Here is a 20,513-nt window from a genome sequence, read left to right on the forward strand (position 1 = left end):
GGTTACGGAACAACGGAATGAAATCACAAAACAGAAAATTCCACACACATCACGGATATACATAAATACAAACGTTTACATATTGTTTGCTATTTATTTTTGTGAACAAAGATAACTAAGAACATAAATATTTTTTTTATTAAAGATTAGTTTGAAGCGCTTAGTTGTTCTACAGAAAATCAACCTCAATATTAAAACTTTAAACAAGCTTTAGCTACTATACCAATAAGAACTGTGGAACTAGAATTCGTGCAGTATTTCATCCAATTACAAAACAAACTCTCGTATTACGAGAAAACTGCTGTGAACCTAAAATATCAACTAAATTCCTTTCCTACTTTTAGCACGTGATGGATCAGGTTTCTTGAAGAGGTGGTATTCTAAAAATTACTTATGAACCGTTAACAGCGAATCCCAGACTGTTAACAATGAATGACAACACTCATCACTCAAATTGTTTTAATCTTAAACAATCTGCTAGACAAAAGTGTAACAAGTTTTGAAAACGTTAAGTGAACTACAACGACACCAAATACTGATAACCGTTTCATTCTCATAATCTGACCTAAAACAAATGTATGCAAAGTTTTAAATTTGAGATCTCGCCTGTTTTCTTAACGTGAAATAAGTAACTAATAGTTTAAACTGATTATTCACACAGGCGTTATCAGAATGATCTAAAACTCTGAAACATTCGAACTGCTGAACCTTAAATTTAGGCTTACACCTCACTTATTTTCCACTTTATATAATTATAGTTATTGCATAAAAACACATAAAATATAAACGATTAAAATAAAACCTCGTAAAAGAGACAGTAGATTACAAATTTTATTTGTTGTCGAGCGTCAACTCAAGGGGTTATGTACATTTTGTCCGCTATTTGGAATCGAAACTCTGGATTAAGCGTCGCAATCTTCTAAATTTACATCTTATCTACCATAAGTCGGTTATAAAACATAGTAAAACTTTTTGCAAAAATAAAGTAAATTGCAGAATATAAATAATTCACGTAAGATACTGAGTTATATTAATGAGAAAGAGATCCAAAAACATGCATTCTGAACTTTCTATTACAACAAGAATTCTGGGAATGGTTTACGTCATCACCGTTCTCAATATTCAAGGCATTCTTCGATAAAACATACCGACAGTGTTAAAATCTACAGTGTTTATTAGGAACGCTAGTTCTAAATACAGATTCTAAGACTAGAAGGTGGAAATAATGAAAACAACACATCTCCAAGAATAGAAGAAAAATCTGAGCTATAAATCACACCATAAAACGACTGTTGATTTTAGCATAAGTTACCCAACCAGGAGACTTCTTTTCAAAGGTCGACTTTGAAAGGTCGGTTTCTTTAGATTTATTTCTGTGGAGTTTCCTAGCCCGAGTGTTTTTTCCAAGTACCTCTAGCCATACGTAAGGAGGCGTAGTGAGGACTATGACGGTCAACAACGGATGGGTAGTGCGCATGCTCAGTGTTACTAGAGTGCGAGCCATGTTGTTTATTGTTGTAACGCTGATTACTGAGGTGATACCGGTAGCCTTTGTTTGTATGTTCTTGTTTCTGATGGTGTTTACCACGGCCACGAGAGTTACTCTGGTGTTTTCTCTTGAGATGAAGCAAGTCATGCCTTGGCTCTGATGGCATTACCAGCTCTGACGATGGCTTCATTTTATCTACACACATAAAACACAGTTGAAAGTCACTAAAGGTTAACTTTGAATTAAATGTATTAACAAAAACTTTATTTAGGGTAAAAAGATAAACTATTAAAATAATGGACGCAGTCTCTAAAATTTACAGAAGAGTATGATATATGTACAGCTCGTTAAATTAAAAATATTTATTGACATAAACTTCATAAACATGATATTAGTTTTTAACTATGAAAATATAATATCAGTTTAACATCATAACAATTTTGATTACATAAGACACTATTAATTTATAACCATGAAAATCTCAAATCACTTTAAAACACTATCAATTCATAACCATCAACATCTCTAATAGTTTTAACACACTAGCAATTTATAACCATGAAAATACCTGGTGACTTTAAAACACTATGAACTTATAACCATGAAAATATCCAATGCCTTTAAAATATTCAATTTATAACCATGAAAATGTCTAATGTCTTTAAAACATTCAACTGATAACCATGGAAATCTGTAATATCTTTAAAAAAAACTATCATATTATAACTATGAAAATGTCTAATGAATTTAAAACATTATCCATTCATAACCATGAAAATATCTAATGTCTTCAAAACACTACCAAATTATAACCAAGAAAATGTCTATAATGTCTTTAAAACACTATCAGATTATAACCAAGAAAATGTCTAGTGTCTTTAAAACACTATCAGATTATAACCAAGAAAATGTCTATAATGTCTTTAAAACACTATCAATTTATAACAAAGAAAATTTCTAATGTCTTTAAAACACTATCAATTTATAACAAAGAAAATGTCTAATGTCTTTAAAACAGTATCAATTTATAACAAAGAAAATGTCTAATGTCTTTAAAACAGTATCAATTTATAACCAAGAAAATCTCTAATGTCTTTAAAACACTATCAATTTTAACCAACAAAATGTCTAATGTCATTAAAACACTATCAATTTATAACCAAGAAAATGTCTAATGTCTTTAAAACAGTATCAATTTATAACAAAGAAAATGTCTAATGTCTTTAAAACAGTATCAATTTATAACCAAGAAAATCTCTAATGTCTTTAAAACACTATCAATTTTAACCAACAAAATGTCTAATGTCATTAAAACACTATCAAGTTATAACCAAGAAAATGTCTTATGTCTTTAAAACAGTATCAATTTATAATCAAGAAAATGTCTAATGTCTTTAAAACACTATCAGTTTATAACAAAGAAAATGTCTAATGACTTTAAAACACTATCAGTTTATAACAATAAAAATATCTAATGTCTTTAAAACACTATCAGTTTATAACAATAACAATGTCTAATGTCCTTGGTTAGTCCTTGATAGGATTGGAAGTTATCTAATGTAACTCCTCCTTTCAAGGGTGGTGATAAAAATTGTCCCTGCAATTATAGACCTATTAGTCTGATTCATTTGTGGGAAAAATGTTTGGATAGTCTGATAAAAGATGCTTTGAAAGTCATTTAACAAAGTTTAGACTTGTATTGTATAGTCAACATGGTTTCACTAGGGAGAAACTTGCCTTACAAATCTGTTGGTAATCTTTGAAAAGGTTACTGTTTATACAGGTGGGAGTATGGGTGTAGATTTGATGTTTATGGGTTTTCAAAAAGTATCTAAAAATGTGCCATATAAAAGGCTTGTAAAAAATATTATCTCTGTAGGTGTGATAGGTGTGGGGGTAAGTTAGCAAATTGGATAGAAGAGTAGCTGGATGGAAGAAATCAGGTGATTGCTCTAAATGGACTTCAGTTAAACTGGATTAAAGTCACAAGTGAGATACCTCATGGATCAGTATTAGAACCTTTACTCTTTTTGATTTACATCAATAATATAAATGAAAGAATGGTCAATAAGTTACTTATATTTGAAGGTGATATTAAAGTATTGGGTGTTGCTAGCTGTGAAGAGGATGCTGTTGATTTACAAAAGGATTTAGATCATTTATTGAGTTGGGTAAATGAATGGCAAATGAGTTTTAATTAAAATAAATACAAGATAATGTATGTGGGTTATCATAATTTGAATTATAACTTGGATGAGAAAAAATTAATGGTGTCATGGAATAAAACAATCTTGGTGTAATAGTCTATCAGTTTCTTAAGCCATCCAAGCAGTGTGCTGTTGCTAATAGTAGGACAAATGGCATATTAGGTTGTATTTATAAATGGTTCAGAGAAAGGTTACTACAATGGTGTCTGTAATGGAGGGGTTGTCATACAAGAAGAGGTTGAAATCTCTCAAATTGTTTAATGTTGAAAAAGGAAGAGTCAGGGTTGAGGTGTTTAGAATTGTAAAGAGAATTGATTGTGCTGAGGTCTCAACATTTTTCATAATTAACAGTGGGAATAGTAGGAATAGGGGACATAGGTGTAAATTTTAGCAGAATAGGAGTCATTTTCAGCTAAGACAGTTTTATTTTTTAACAAGGCGATTGGCCTTTCAAGTGGGTTGCCTTAGTGTTGTGGAAGCAGTAAATTGAAGTCAGTTTAAAAGAATGCTTTGTAAGTATTTGAATGATAAAGGCTGACTTTAAGATTTTTATTTATTTATTTAATAATAGGTTTAGTTCAGTTTATAAGAAGGAACAACTGAGATGGAATAATAGGTCCCATGTTTTTCCAAAACTTTATGTATGATATTACAATGTTGTCGATGTATGATATTTATGCACATACAGTCATGTCAAAAGTTAGGACACCCTATGAAAGCCTGTGTATTTTTAAAACATTTTTGGATATATAGATATTTAATCTCAATTTTAACAATACTGAGAGATTATAGGAATATACCTAAATAATTAAAACTGAAGAAAAGACTTTTCAAGATCTTCTGTAAATGTAATTCTACAAAAATGCATATTCTAACTGAGGAAAAAGTTAGGACACCCCACCCCCTAATAGCTAGTGTTATCCCCTTTGGCTGAAATAACTGCAGTGAGACACTTCTTGTAGCCATCTACCAGTCTCTGACATTGGTCTGAAGAAAGTGTGATCCACTCCTCAATGCAGAATTCTGTCAGCTGTGAGATGTTTGAGGGGTTTCTTGCATGTACAGCCTGTTTCAAGTCACCCCACAGCATCTCAATGGGATTAAGATCTGGGTTTTGACTCGGCCATTCCAGGACTCTCCATTTCTTAGTTTTCAGCCAGTCCTTGGTGGATTTACTGGTATCTTTTGGGTCATTGTCATGTTACAGTGTCCAGTTCTGCTTCACTTTAATTTTCGTACAGATAGTCTCACATGATCCTCAAGCACCTTCTGATACACAGTAGAATTCATGGGGGATTCTATGATTGTGAGCTGTCCAGGTCATGCTGCAGCAAAGCAGCCCCAAACCATGACACTTCCACCTCCATGCTTCACAGTTGGTATGAGGTTCTTTTCCTGGAATGCTGTATTTCGTTTATGCCAAACATGTCCTCTGTTCTGGTGTACAAATAATTCAGTTTTGGACTCATCTGTCCAAAGAACATTATTCCAGAAGACCTGGTCTTTGTCTACATTCTCTCTGGAAAACTTCAGTCTGGCCTTGATGTTTCTCTTAGAGAGCAAAGGTTTCCTCCTTGCACACCTCCCATGCAAGTTAAACTTGTGTAGTCTCTTTCTGATTGTAAAGACATGCACTTTCACATCAACAGTAACCAGAGCCTGCTGTAGGTCCTGTAATGACATGTTAGGGTGTTTGGAGACCTCTTTTAGCATCTTGCGGTCTGCTCTCGGGGTGAACTTGCTTGGACGACCAGACTTGGGCACGTTGGCAGTTGTTTTGAAAGCCCTCCACTTGTTGACTATTTTCTGGACAGTAGAATGGCTTATTTCAAAATCTTTTGGGATCTTTTTAAATCCCTTACTAGACTCATAAGCTGCTACAATTTTCTTTCTGAAGGCCTCAGACAGCCCTTTTGCTCTCACCATGGTGCTCACTCTCACTTCAACAGTCAGGAGCACACCAAACTAAATGTCTGAGGTTTAAATAGGGCAAGCCTCATTCAAAATGCTGAGTAACGATCTTCTAATCATGTGCACCTGGTGTGATACATCTGTGTGTGAGTTGAGCCATTTTAAGTGGGAATAAATGTGGGGGTGTCCTTTTTCCTCAGTTAGAATATGCACTTTTGTAGAATTACCTTTACAAAAGATCTTGAAAAGTCTTTTCTTCAGTTTTAATTGTTTAGTTATATTCCTATAATCTCTCAGTATTGTTAAAATTGAGATTAAATATCTATATATCCAAAAATGTTACAAGAATACACAGGCTTTCATAGGGTGCCCTAACTTTTTCACATGACTGTACGTCTTTTACGAAGCCTACTGGTTATGTATATACAGTATTGTTGGTTTCTACTATTTATCTTCAAAATCTGTTGCAATGACTACAAATAAGATACACATAGTGTTGTTTGTTTGTACTAGCTATGTCCATAGAGTAAAGTTTGTGTCTGTTATACATGTACATACATATATTTGGTGTCTACTAGTTACATACATGCAGTATTGTTTATGAATACTGCATTGGCGTAGCTAGGGGGGGGGGCAAGGGGTACATCTGTCTCCGGGACCAGCATCGGGGGTGGGGGGCGCCAAATTGATGTTAATAATTAGGAATTATGGCTTACATTTTGTCACGAGTGGGCGCGAAAACTGACTTTGTCCCCGGGCGCTGAAAACCCTAGCTACGCCTCTGGAATACTGTTGATTTACATACGTTCTGGCGAGGCCTACTAGTTAGGTACATGCAATATTGTTCGTATCTACTGCTTATGTACCTAGAGTATTGTTGGTGTCTACGATTTATGTACACTTAGTATTCTTAGTGTTTACTAGTTACTTACGTATATCATTGTTAACAGCTACCATTTATGTACATACAATATTGTGGGTGTCTATGATTTATGTACATATACTATTGCTAGTGTCTACTAGTTATGTATATACAGTATTATTTGTCCACTGTTTATGAACACACATCGTTGTTGATACCTGCTTTTTATGTAGAGATTATGTTCCTGGTATATATTTACCATGTTCATACAGTGATGGTTGTGTCTACTAACTGTGTACATATGGTAATGGTGGTTTCTACTACTTATGTAGTTGTCCAATAATTATGTAGGTATGATGTTGGTGGTGTCTACTAATTGCGTAAGTATTGTTTTGGTTGTGTCTACTAATTGTACGCATAGTGTTGGTGTTGTCTACTGATTGTGTAAGTACGGTTTTTGTGGTATCTAATAATTGAATACGTATGGTATTACTTATATTGAATAACTGTGTACGTACGGTGTTGATGGTGTCTACTGTTGCGGTAGTGGATTTGTTGTAGCCCTGCGTTATTCAGATTTTGAAAATCCTTTTCTTCCTTTGGATCCATTATGTTTTGATTGTTTTCATTGTAAACCAACAGATGACTCTGCAGTCTGTGAGAAGCGAGACTGGGTTGAAGCTTGACCTGTTTTCAAATAAAAAAAAGTTTTAAAATTAATATTTTCGCTGTTCTTTTCTTTTATAACAGAATAACAAATTCAGTGTCTTTGGTATATATAGAGAACAAAATCACTAAGAATACTGTTTGGAAATAATGAAAAGTCAAATATCTTTTCCTCATTTTCCAGTTTGTTAAGTATGTGCAACATTTTGATTTATTCAACTTTTCCACATTCTTTTTACCAGTCATAGAAGCAAGTATTCTCGAATTTCAAGCTTGTTGAAGGCGAAGTACGTTATATTAAAATACGTTTAAATGTGCGAAAAAATATTGCGCACAAACCACTGCAAATAAATAGTCGCGGTGAAACACCATGTATCAGAACTACATTCTGACATTGTTTGTCATTTCGCATTGTAATGCCAATGAGGAATAACCACTTTTGAAATAGGCATGTAACAGCCCTTTACGTCGCAAAGTATTCATACTCTCGAATCCTAGCAATGTTTCCAGGTCGATTATTTAGAATTTCCAAAACAGAAATATCTCTCGTAATAAACAGTATCTAAGAATGTCTGGGCGATTGAAATATTGATATATATGCTGGGAAATCGTCCTCCTGCTACATTAGATGAATTATGCAAAGCATCCTGGAAGTAATTTATTACTTTAACACGACAGCCTTACGAAGGTGTATTTTGCAAAGGGAACCACGTTGCAGGACTACTATCAAGATGCATGGTCATCAGTTAGAGTACGTCCGGACGTGGCATGGATTGTAATGATGTAAGCCTTTCAAATAGTTTTTATATATCTTACTCAACCTATTTATTGGAACACAATACCTGACTTGGCCTTGATTCTAGCCACATATAACTTCGTTAACGTACACCTGTTGGAACATCATTTTGTAGGTACCCGAATTTTGTAGCACCTTCATATCAATTGAAGAATGTCATTTGTGGGTCTTCTAAAACATCTGTATAGGACACAAAAAACTGATTAAAAATAAATGATAAGTGATTATAATTTGGGTATTCAAGAGATTTCGGTTTAGATATCAAGTTTACCCAAGTGATGAATAACTGGCATTCACCGTGATCCTCATTCCTAGAACATGAAGACCAAATGTCATTCACCATGATCCTCATGCATGGAAAATGAAGACCAAATGTCATTCACCATGATCCTCATGCATGGAAAATGAAGATCAAATATCATTCACCATGATCCTCATGCCTGGAAGATGAAGATCAAATGTCATTCATTATGATCCTCATGCCTGGAAGATGAAGATCAAATATCATTCACCATGATCCTCATGCTTGGAAGATGAAGACCAAATGTCATTCAACATGATCCTCGTGCCTGGAAGATGAAGATCAAATGTCATTCACCATGATCCTCATGCCTGGAAGATGAAGACCAAATGTCATTCACCATCTTCTCCATAAACATGGGAATACTTACCGTTTGTCATAAAATGAGAAGCTAAGCCCATGAATTTAGTGAAGTTTTAGATTTTTCGCCATCCTCTCCATGAACTTGGAATATTTACTGTTAGCCATAAGTTAAGTATCTAAACCCGTCAGTTTAGTGAAGTCGAAGAGTGCTTGCACCAACCTTTCCACGAATGACGGAATACTTACGTGATGGTGATTAGATCCATGAGCCTCGTGAACTCGTTTTTGCACCACGAATGGATGTTTGTGGAACATAACTCTGTCGCGTTTCTCGTGCTTGCGGCTTCTGTAATGGTGTTCATCTCTCTGGAAAAGATAAAAATATCTTTCAGTGTACTTTGTACATTCAAGCCTTAGTGATAACTCAGTGAAATACTTAGTATTAAGATCTTAGTGATAACGCAGTGAAATACTTAATATTAAGATTTTAGTGATAACACAGTGAAATACTTAGTATTGAGATCTTAGTGATAACTCAGTGAAATACTTAGTATTGAGATCTTAGTGATAACACAGTGAAATACTTAGTATTGAGATCTTAGTGATAACGCAGTGAAATACTTAGTATTGAGATCTTAGTGATAACTCAGTGATATACTTAGTATTGAGATCTTAGTGATAACTCAGTGATATACTTAGTATTAAGATCTTAGTGATAACTCTGTGAAACACTTAGTATTAAGATCTTAGTGATAACGCAGTGAAATACTTAGTATTAAGATCTTAGTGATAACTCAGTGAAATACTTAGTATTAAGATCTTAGTGAGAACACTGTGAAATACTTAGTATTAAGATCTTAGTGATAACACAGTGAAATACTTAGTCTTGAGATCTTAGTGATAACGCAGTGAAATACTTAGTCTCGAGATCTTAGTGATAACGCAGTGAAATACTTAGTATTGAGATCTTAGTCATAACGCAGTGAAATACTTAATATTGAGATCTTAGTAATAACGCAGTGAAATACTTAGTATTGAGATCTTAGTGATAACTCAGTGAAATACTTAGTATTGAGATCTTAGTGATCACGCAGTGAAATACTTAGTATTGAGATCTTAGTGATAACGCAGTGAAATACTTAGTATTGAGATCTTAGTCATAACGCAGTGAAATACTTAATATTGAGATCTTAGTAATAACGCAGTGAAATACTTAGTATTGAGATCTTAGTGATAACTCAGTGAAATACTTAGTATTGAGATCTTAGTGATCACGCAGTGAAATACTTAGTATTAAGATTTTAGTGATAACAGTGAAATACTTAGTATTAAGATTTTAGTGATAACAGTGAAATACATAGTATTAAGATCTTAGTGATAACACAGTGAAATACTTAGTATTGAGATCTTAGTGATAACGCAGTGAAATACTTAGTATTGAGATCTTAGTGATAACGCAGGGAAATACTTAGTATTGAGATCTTAGTCATAACGCAGTGAAATACTTAATATTGAGATCTTAGTAATAACGCAGTGAAATACTTAGTATTGAGATCTTAGTGATAACGCAGTGAAATACTTAGTATTAAGATCTTAGTGATAACTCAGTGAAATACTTAGTATTAAGATCTTAGTGAGAACACTGTGAAATACTTAGTATTAAGATCTTAGTGATAACACAGTGAAATACTTAGTGTTAAGATCTTAGTGATAACGCAGTGAAATACTTAGTATTAAGATCTTAGTGATAACGCAGTGAAATACTTAGTATTGAGATCTTAGTGATAACTCAGTGAAATACTTAGTATTAAGATCTTAGTGAGAACACTGTGAAATACTTAGTGTTAAGATCTTAGTGATAACACAGTGAAATACTTAGTCTTGAGATCTTAGTGATAACGCAGTGAAATACTTAGTCTTGAGATCTTAGTCATAACGCAGTGAAATACTTAATATTGAGATCTTAGTAATAACGCATTGAAATACTTAGTATTGAGATCTTAGTGATAACTCAGTGAAATACTTAGTATTGAGATCTTAGTGATCACGCAGTGAAATACTTAGTATTGAGATCTTAGTGATAATTCAGTGAAATACTTAGTATTAAGATTTTAGTGATAACACAGTGAAATACATAGTATTAAGATCTTAGTGATAACGCAGTGAAATACTTAGTATTAAGATCTTAGTGATAACTCAGTGAAATACTTAGTATTAAGATTTTAGTGAGAACACTGTGAAATACTTAGTGTTAAGATCTTAGTGATAACACAGTGAAATACTTAGTCTTGAGATCTTAGTCATAACGCAGTGAAATACTTAATATTGAGATCTTAGTAATAACGCAGTGAAATACTTAGTATTGAGATCTTAGTGATAACGCAGTGAAATACTTAGTATTGACATCTTACTGATAATACCGTGAAATACTTAGTATTAAGATCTTAGTGATAACGCAGTGAAATACTTAGTATTAAGATCTTAGTGATAACGCAGTGAAATACTTAGTATTAAGATCTTAGTGATAACACAGTGAAATACTTAGTATTTAGATCTTAGTGATAACACCGTGAAATACTCAGTATTAAGATCTTAGTGATAACGCGGTGAAATACTTAGTATTAAGATCTTAGTGATAACTCAGTGAAATACTTAGTATTAAGATCTTAGTGAGAACACTGTGAAATACTTAGTATTGAGATATTAGTGATAACGCAGTGAAATACTTAGTATTAAGATCTTAGTGATAACACAGTGAAATACTTAGTATTAAGATCTTAGTGATAACTCAGTGAAATACTTAGTATTAAGATCTTAGTGATAACGCAGTGAAATACTTAGTATTAAGATCTTAGTGATAACTCAGTGAAATACTTAGTATTAAGATCTTAGTGAGAACACTGTGAAATACTTAGTGTTAAGATCTTAGTGATAACACAGTGAAATACTTAGTCTTGAGATCTTAGTGATAACGCAGTGAAATACTTAGTCTTGAGATCTTAGTCATAACGCAGTGAAATACTTAATATTGAGATCTTAGTAATAACGCATTGAAATACTTAGTATTGAGATCTTAGTGATAACTCAGTGAAATACTTAGTATTGAGATCTTAGTGATCACGCAGTGAAATACTTAGTATTGAGATCTTAGTGATAATTCAGTGAAATACTTAGTATTAAGATTTTAGTGATAACACAGTGAAATACATAGTATTAAGATCTTAGTGATAACGCAGTGAAATACTTAGTATTAAGATCTTAGTGATAACTCAGTGAAATACTTAGTATTAAGATTTTAGTGAGAACACTGTGAAATACTTAGTGTTAAGATCTTAGTGATAACACAGTGAAATACTTAGTCTTGAGATCTTAGTAATAACGCAGTGAAATACTTAGTATTGAGATCTTAGTGATAACGCAGTGAAATACTTAGTATTGACATCTTACTGATAATACCGTGAAATACTTAGTATTAAGATCTTAGTGATAACGCAGTGAAATACTTAGTATTAAGATCTTAGTGATAACGCAGTGAAATACTTAGTATTAAGATCTTAGTGATAACACAGTGAAATACTTAGTATTTAGATCTTAGTGATAACACCGTGAAATACTCAGTATTAAGATCTTAGTGATAACGCGGTGAAATACTTAGTATTAAGATCTTAGTGATAACTCAGTGAAATACTTAGTATTAAGATCTTAGTGAGAACACTGTGAAATACTTAGTATTGAGATATTAGTGATAACGCAGTGAAATACTTAGTATTAAGATCTTAGTGATAACACAGTGAAATACTTAGTATTAAGATCTTAGTGATAACTCAGTGAAATACTTAGTATTAAGATCTTAGTGATAACGCAGTGAAATACTTAGTATTAAGATCTTAGTGATAACGCAGTGAAATACTTAGTATTAAGATCTTAGTGATAACTCAGTGAAATACTTAGTATTAAGATCTTAGTGATAACGCAGTGAAATACTTAGTATTAAGATCTTAGTGATAACGCAGTGAAATACTTAGTATTAAGATCTCAGTGATAACGCAGTGAAATACTTAGTATTAAGATCTTAGTGATAACGCAGTTAAATACTTAGTAGTAAGATCTTAGTGATAACGCAGTGAAATACTTAGTATTAAGATCTTAGTGATAACGCAGTGAAATACTTAGTATTAAGATCTTGAAATCCACTTTTATCCCCTACAATTTTCACACTGGGTGTCAGTTCCGTGACAGTTATAAAGTACACATATCTATCTGAGGTAATACGTAACGACAGAGACTGAATTACATTATCAGTGGAAGGATTATGTAACACTATTGTAGGTGACGGACTGTGTTACAATATTTCAGTTGAAGTATTGTGTCACGCTCTTACAGCTGAAGTGTTAATAGTTACCTATAGTTACCCTTGATGTGCATTGATGCCACTTGAGACATCATAGTTGCTGTAAGTGTCACCATTGCTGTATTGCGATGATATGGTAATATGATGTCAGAGACGATGATGTCATAGCTCCACGGAAGTTACGCGGTTGAATGTTAAGTTGAAACCTGTATGCAGTCCTGTTAAGCAATATCTGCCTTTGTAAGGCTATCTATCTATAATAACACTATCCGCCTGGCAACATCATCTTTTTATACAAACACTATTTTTGGTAGCACAAACCACCTATAGCAACACATTCCGCATGTAACCATACGTCACACAATCTTGTCTATAGTAGCAGACCTTCTGGTATTGAACTATTATATCGCCTCTTTCTAAAACAGTAGCGTCCTCTGGTTTCATTTCTAGAAATTATGACGCCATCATTACTGATGACATTATAGCATGGCGCCAGCTCCTTCTAGTGGCACTTTGTAATATTATCAGAGACGATAATGTCATAATATATTACAATCTTCCCCTTTGTTCGAGGCCAACACACTAGTGGTACCCTCTGGCGGTGTATTCAAGTGGAGATAACTAATAGCAGTGTGTCACGCTATTCCAACAAAAGGATACTGTCATACTATTACACTCCCAACCATAATACACCTAAAAGTATGGAGTTACTTGTGGCGGCTGCAAGAAGTTTGTCATTTGAGTTAAAGTGTTCAATAAAATAAAACACTCATGCAAAATGATTTCAAAAAACACCTAAAATCTTAATCGTTTAGATACTGGAAATCTTACAAACAAAAAAAACTTCTGTAAAAACAGACAGAAAAACAAGCACTTGTTAACGCATGCTCTACAGTGAAGTTGTTGTATACTTTTTAGGCCAAACCAACCATAAAGCATGTCAGTTTCGCAAGCTCTAGTGGTTTATGCCCCTTAATTAGATTAAAACAAAAACAAAAAACCTACGTTAACGTGCACATAAATTCACCAGAATTGTCTTGGACTGTCATCAACAAAATTATATTTGTGTTTATGATAATATTTATTTTACCTGGGATTTTTAATAGTTTGTCCAAACCGTATAATACATTCTCGTGACAGCAAGGTAAACTTTAGCTTGAAGGTTTTAAAACACACAAGAACTAAGAAGATACGAAAAAAAAGAGCTCTAATGTGATAATAAATAGTAACTACGGGCATTCTCATCTCGTGCATCGTCTTTTATATTTTATAATGACAGAGAAATGGAATTGTTAGAGAACTGACAGTTCACTAATAACCAACGAACCTATTTCCTTTACATGGTCTTCTATCAATCCAGCGTCAAACACAAATGGAAGAGCAGTGTATTTATTTCGAAATACATTAAAGTATTGTTCGAAGACGTCATTTTAAGTATTATCTACGTCTCAGATTGAAGCTTTACTTGGTAATAACAAATGTATTAAAGGATAACTGATTTTTTTTAAACGAAAATTTTTATAACATTTTTGTTTAATTCCAGAAAAACTTTTGTAAAAAAAAACTGTATATTTTATTTAGATACATTCATTTCTTTATTATTTTTTTTAAAATCAGGGAACTCAATGTATTCACAGTGGGGCATAAAAATAAAACACGGATTAAATGTATCTTAGGAATATATACTCTTAAAAAAAAGAAACGCAAAAGGGATATTTTTGTTATTTTAAATTGAAATATATGTAATAACGTTACAAGCTCAGAGTATGTGATGTTACACGCGTTAAGGCACTGATTGTCAGACCAAAATGACAATAAAAGTTATGCACTTTGAAAACTGAGGAAAACATCGGATTTTTCGCCAAAACGCATGCGTGTCCAATATATTTGTTTGAGAGATCTGCATGTTCTGCAAGTGCAACATGTGCAAAATCCCTATAAAAGTGACGGGTTCTCGGTTTCCATAGCTCAGTGTTAAGCCACCGACACGCAATACAGTTACGCCAAGACTGACTGAAACACAACGCAACAACGCCATTGGTCAATTGGAAGCAGGCGAATCTCGATCAGATGTTGCCAGAGCTGTGAATGTCCATCCAAGCACCATCACAAAGCTATGGAATCGTCACCAACAACATGGATCAACTCGTGACCGTCCACGATCTGGCAGACCTCGTGTGACCACGCCCGCACAAGATGGCTATATCCGGTTACGTCACCTTCGGATAGGACCACCACTGCGACGTCTACTGCCTCAACCATACCAGGGCTGCGTAGGATTTCCGATCAGACCGTACGCAACCGTCTACGAGATTCTTAGGTCCCATGTACAACCCATCATGGTGAACGTCAACAACGTTTTTCAACATGACAACGCCCCTCCTCACACAGCCCGACTCACCACTGTCTTCTTGAGACACCACAACATCAACGATTTTCCCTGGCCCTCCAGATCACCAGATTTAAACCCCATCGAACATCTTTGGGACGAGTTGGACCGACGTCTGCGACGACGACAACCTCAACCGCGGACTCTACCTCAGCTTGGAGCAGCTTTGCAGGCTGAGTGGACAGCCATTCCACAGGATGTGATTCGTCATCTCATCGCTTCCATGGGCAGGAGATGTCAAGCAGTTATTAATGCTCACGGGGGGCATACTCGTTATTGACGTTGAGTGACGTTAAACTTCAACTAGTGAGCGTGGACTTCGCCTTTGCAGACTTTGGATGTTCAGCAGTGAATGTACAAAGTTTCACACGCGTCATACAGAACTACCCGGAATAAACTTGTTAACAATTTGTCTCAAATTTTGCCTTTTGCGTTTCTTTTTTTGAAGAGTATATAATCAAAAACTTGGATAATTTGTATCCTATTGGAATACAGTAATACCTTGAATAAATTGTTCCTTATTACAGTATAAAATCATAATATAGTTGAAATGTATCCTAGTAGAATAAAAAAAGTCATGAAATGTTTATTTTGTATTCCACTAGAATAAGTCATACCACGGCAATATTATATCCTTGTACAATATAATTATAAAATGGCTAAATGTATCCTAATAGAATATAATGTTATAATATGGCTGAAAAATATCCTAGCAGATTATAGTCGTGACATCCAAAGATAGAATATACTAATATACAACCAAAGGTCAAAAAACACAGTGTGTATGATACAACAAAGGCTTGTAAACACTGATGCATAACCAAATATTCCAAGATCAGAATGTATACACTACATTCAGAGCTAGTTGACACTGATGTACAATCAAACAATCAAAGGTGCCAGCACAGAATGTATAGACTGCATCCAAAAACCAGTTGACACTAATGCATAACCAGATATTCAAACAACATAGTGTATAGACTACATCCAGAGCTAGTAGACACTGATGTAGAACCAAAGATCCCAACGACAAAGTGTTCAAACTACATTCACAGCTAGTAAACACTGATGTACAACCAGAGATTCAAACAACATAGTGTATAGACTACATCCAGAGCTAGTAGACACTGATGTAGATCCCAACGACAACTGTATAGACTACATTTAGAACTAGTATACAGTGGTGATATAGATAGATCGACACACTGTATAGACTACATTTAGAACTAGTATACAGTGGTGATATAGATAGATCCTAACGAGATATAGTGTACAAACTACGTCCATACCAGTAGACACTGACGAAGAACCAAAGATCCCAATAACAGAGCGTGTAGATTACATCCATTAATAGTTCATACTGATGTACAACCAGAGATTCAAACAATATAGTGTATAGACTACATCTAGAGATGGTAGACATTGGTGTACAACCAAAGTTTCTAACAGCAGAGTGTATAGAAACATTACTCAAAGGCATTTCAGTAAAGATTAATTTGGTATAATCTCCTACATTTGAGTATTAGTAGAGATTATAGAAAGCTTAAACATCAAGGAATTGATATGAAGTCACAAAAATGAACAAAAGCATCTTCATATAGTGACTGATGCACTATTTACGTGGTGATCTCGTGACCTTCGTAACTGCGCTTACATTCAGTAAATTACATCGTTTATTATTAAAATTAATACATGACAAACGTGAGCAATGTGAGGATTGTCGTCGTTATTTTGCTCTTATGTGATCGGATATTCATTCTAAATCTCTTTTGAGATTAGTCTTGTGGTGGTGACAATGGTCGGTTGGCGCATGCTCAGAACAACGGCAGTAGTATAAAAATAATATTACGTTTGTTTTTATTTCGTAGCGACAATCAAATTTCAGATGTACTGCTACATAATTAATGAACATGTTCTTACTTTTTAGAGATATAACACACCCGAGACCTATATTTTAGTTCTCAGGTGTTGTTTGAAGCGTGTGTCTTTTTGGAAAGTATTGATGACTTATTTAATCAGAAAGATGTGTCGTATTTCCTACGCAAAGACAGGAAATGAGTCCATCTGAGTCATGCGAAGTATCTCTTCATAAGCAGCAACCTGTAAGCTTTGTGTCAGTCCACAGCTTATAAAAGAGTAAGCTAAGTTTCAGGTTGATCACTTACCTTGTTAAGATCTTATTATAATTTTAATGAACAAATACGTCACACTCATCCAAGGCGGGTTCTAATACATTTGATTTATTCGGCCTTCTTATCGTTTACTCGTGTTAGCAGATTTATTTTAGTAGAACCAAGGTAAATAAATGTGTAAATAGTTTTATTGGAATAGAACAAGTACAGCTATGTTAAGAGTTGTACTGTAGTACAACCAAAGTATTATGTTAATTGTTTTTACTGCAGTAGAATCAAGGTAATTATGTTATAATCAAGGCAAATATGTTAGTAGTTTTATTGTAATACAACCAAGGTAACCAAATCAGTAGATTTATCGTAGCAGAACCAATGCAACCGTCTTAACAGTTTTATTGTAGCAAAACCTAGGTAAGTATGTTAGCAGTTTATTGTAGTAAAACCACGGTAACTATGTTAGCAGTTTATTGTAGTAAAACCACGGTAACTATGTTAGCAGTTTATTGTAGTAAAACCACGGTAACTATGTTAGCAGTTTATTGTAGTAAAACCACGGTAACTATGTTAGCAGATTATTGTAGTAAAACCACGGTAACTATGTTAGCAGTTTATTGTAGTAAAACCACCGTAACTATGTTAGCAGTTTATTGTAGTAAAACCACGGTAACTATGTTAGCAGTTTATTGTAGTAAAACCACAGTAACTATGTTAGCAGTTTATTGTAGTAAAACCACGGTAACTATGTTAGCAGTTTATTGTAGTAGAACCAAGGTAACTATGTTAGCAGTTTATTGTAGTAAAACCACGGTAACTATGTTAGCAGTTTATTGTAGTAAAACCACCGTAACTATGTTAGCAGTTTATTGTAGTAGAACCACGGTAACTATGTTAGCAGTTTATTGTAGTAAAACCACGGTAACTATGTTAGCAGTTTATTGTAGTAAAACCACGGTAACTATGTTAGCAGTTTATTGTAGTAGAACCAAGGTAACTATGTTAGCAGTTTATTGTAGTAAAACCACCGTAACTATGTTAGCAGTTTATTGTAGTAAAACCACGGTAACTATGTTAGCAGTTTATTGTAGTAAAACCACGGTAACTATGTTAGCAGTTTATTGTAGTAAAACCAAGGTAACTATGTTAGCAGTTTATTGTAGTAAAACCACGGTAACTATGTTAGCAGTTTATTGTAGTAAAACCACGGTAACTATGTTAGCAGTTTATTGTAGTAAAACCACGGTAACTATGTTAGCAGTTTATTGTAGTAGAACCAAGGTAACTATGTTAGCAGTTTATTGTAGTAGAACCAAGGTAACTATGTTAGCAGTTTATTGTAGTAAAACCACGGTAACTATGTTAGCAGTTTATTGTAGTAAAACCACGGTAACTATGTTAGCAGTTTATTGTAGTAGAACCAAGGTAACTATGTTAGCAGTTTATTGTAGTAAAACCACGGTAACTATGTTAGCAGTTTATTGTAGTAAAACCACGGTAACTATGTTAGCAGTTTATTGTAGTAAAACCACGGTAACTATGTTAGCAGTTTATTGTAGTAAAACCACGGTAACTATGTTAGCAGTTTATTGTAGTAAAACCACGGTAACTATGTTAGCAGTTTATTGTAGTAAAACCACGGTAACTATGTTAGCAGTTTATTGTAGTAAAACCACGGTAACTATGTTAGCAGTTTATTGTAGTAAAACCACGGTAACTATGTTAGCAGTTTATTGTAGTAAAACCACGGTAACTATGTTAGCAGTTTATTGTAGTAAAACCACGGTAACTATGTTAGCAGTTTATTGTAGTAAAACCACGGTAACTATGTTAGCAGTTTATTGTAGTAAAACCACGGTAACTATGTTAGCAGTTTATTGTAGTAAAACCACGGTAACTATGTTAGCAGTTTATTGTAGTAAAACCACGGTAACTATGTTAGCAGTTTATTGTAGTAAAACCACGGTAACTATGTTAGCAGTTTATTGTAGTAAAACCACGGTAACTATGTTAGCAGTTTATTGTAGTAAAACCACGGTAACTATGTTAGCAGTTTATTGTAGTAAAACCACGGTAACTATGTTAGCAGTTTATTGTAGTAAAACCACGGTAACTATGTTAGCAGTTTATTGTAGTAAAACCACGGTAACTATGTTAGCAGTTTATTGTAGTAAAACCACGGTAACTATGTTAGCAGTTTATTGTAGTAAAACCACGGTAACTATGTTAGCAGTTTATTGTAGTAAAACCACGGTAACTATGTTAGCAGTTTATTGTAGTAAAACCACGGTAACTATGTTAGCAGTTTATTGTAGTAAAACCACGGTAACTATGTTAGCAGTTTATTGTAGTAAAACCACGGTAACTATGTTAGCAGTTTATTGTAGTAAAACCACGGTAACTATGTTAGCAGTTTATTGTAGTAAAACCACGGTAACTATGTTAGCAGTTTATTGTAGTAAAACCACGGTAACTATGTTAGCAGTTTATTGTAGTAAAACCACGGTAACTATGTTAGCAGTTTATTGTAGTAAAACCACGGTAACTATGTTAGCAGTTTATTGTAGTAAAACCACGGTAACTATGTTAGCAGTTTATTGTAGTAAAACCACGGTAACTATGTTAGCAGTTTATTGTAGTAAAACCACGGTAACTATGTTAGCAGTTTATTGTAGTAAAACCACGGTAACTATGTTAGCAGTTTATTGTAGTAAAACCACGGTAACTATGTTAGCAGTTTATTGTAGTAAAACCACGGTAACTATGTTAGCAGTTTATTGTAGTAAAACCACGGTAACTATGTTAGCAGTTTATTGTAGTAAAAACCACGGTAACTATGTTAGCAGTTTATTGTAGTAAAACCACGGTAACTATGTTAGCAGTTTATTGTAGTAAAACCACGGTAACTATGTTAGCAGTTTATTGTAGTAAAACCACGGTAACTATGTTAGCAGTTTATTGTAGTAAAACCACGGTAACTATGTTAGCAGTTTATTGTAGTAAAACCACGGTAACTATGTTAGCAGTTTATTGTAGTAAAACCACGTTAACTATGTTAGCAGTTTATTGTAGTAAAACCACGGTAACTATGTTAGCAGTTTATTGTAGTAAA

General features: G+C 33.8%; 1 protein-coding gene across 1 annotated transcript in view; it reads right to left on the reverse strand.

The window, feature by feature from the left end:
- Positions 1 to 1,029: 1,029 nt before the first annotated feature.
- The window catches only part of LOC143248731 (uncharacterized), a 52,248-nt gene continuing 32,764 nt past the window's right edge, over positions 1,030 to 20,513 (reverse strand). Inside the window, exons 2-4 of the mRNA XM_076497406.1 lie at positions 8,782 to 8,901; positions 6,988 to 7,156; positions 1,030 to 1,684 (exon numbers count right to left, since the gene is read on the reverse strand). Coding sequence (XP_076353521.1) covers positions 1,386 to 1,684; positions 6,988 to 7,156; positions 8,782 to 8,901 — 588 coding nt within the window. The 3' untranslated portion in view covers positions 1,030 to 1,385. The remainder of the gene's footprint in view (positions 1,685 to 6,987; positions 7,157 to 8,781; positions 8,902 to 20,513) is intronic.

The sequence above is a fragment of the Tachypleus tridentatus genome, chromosome 4 (genome assembly GCF_004210375.1).
Source record: "Tachypleus tridentatus isolate NWPU-2018 chromosome 4, ASM421037v1, whole genome shotgun sequence".
Classification (NCBI taxonomy): Eukaryota; Metazoa; Arthropoda; class Merostomata; order Xiphosura; family Limulidae; genus Tachypleus; species Tachypleus tridentatus.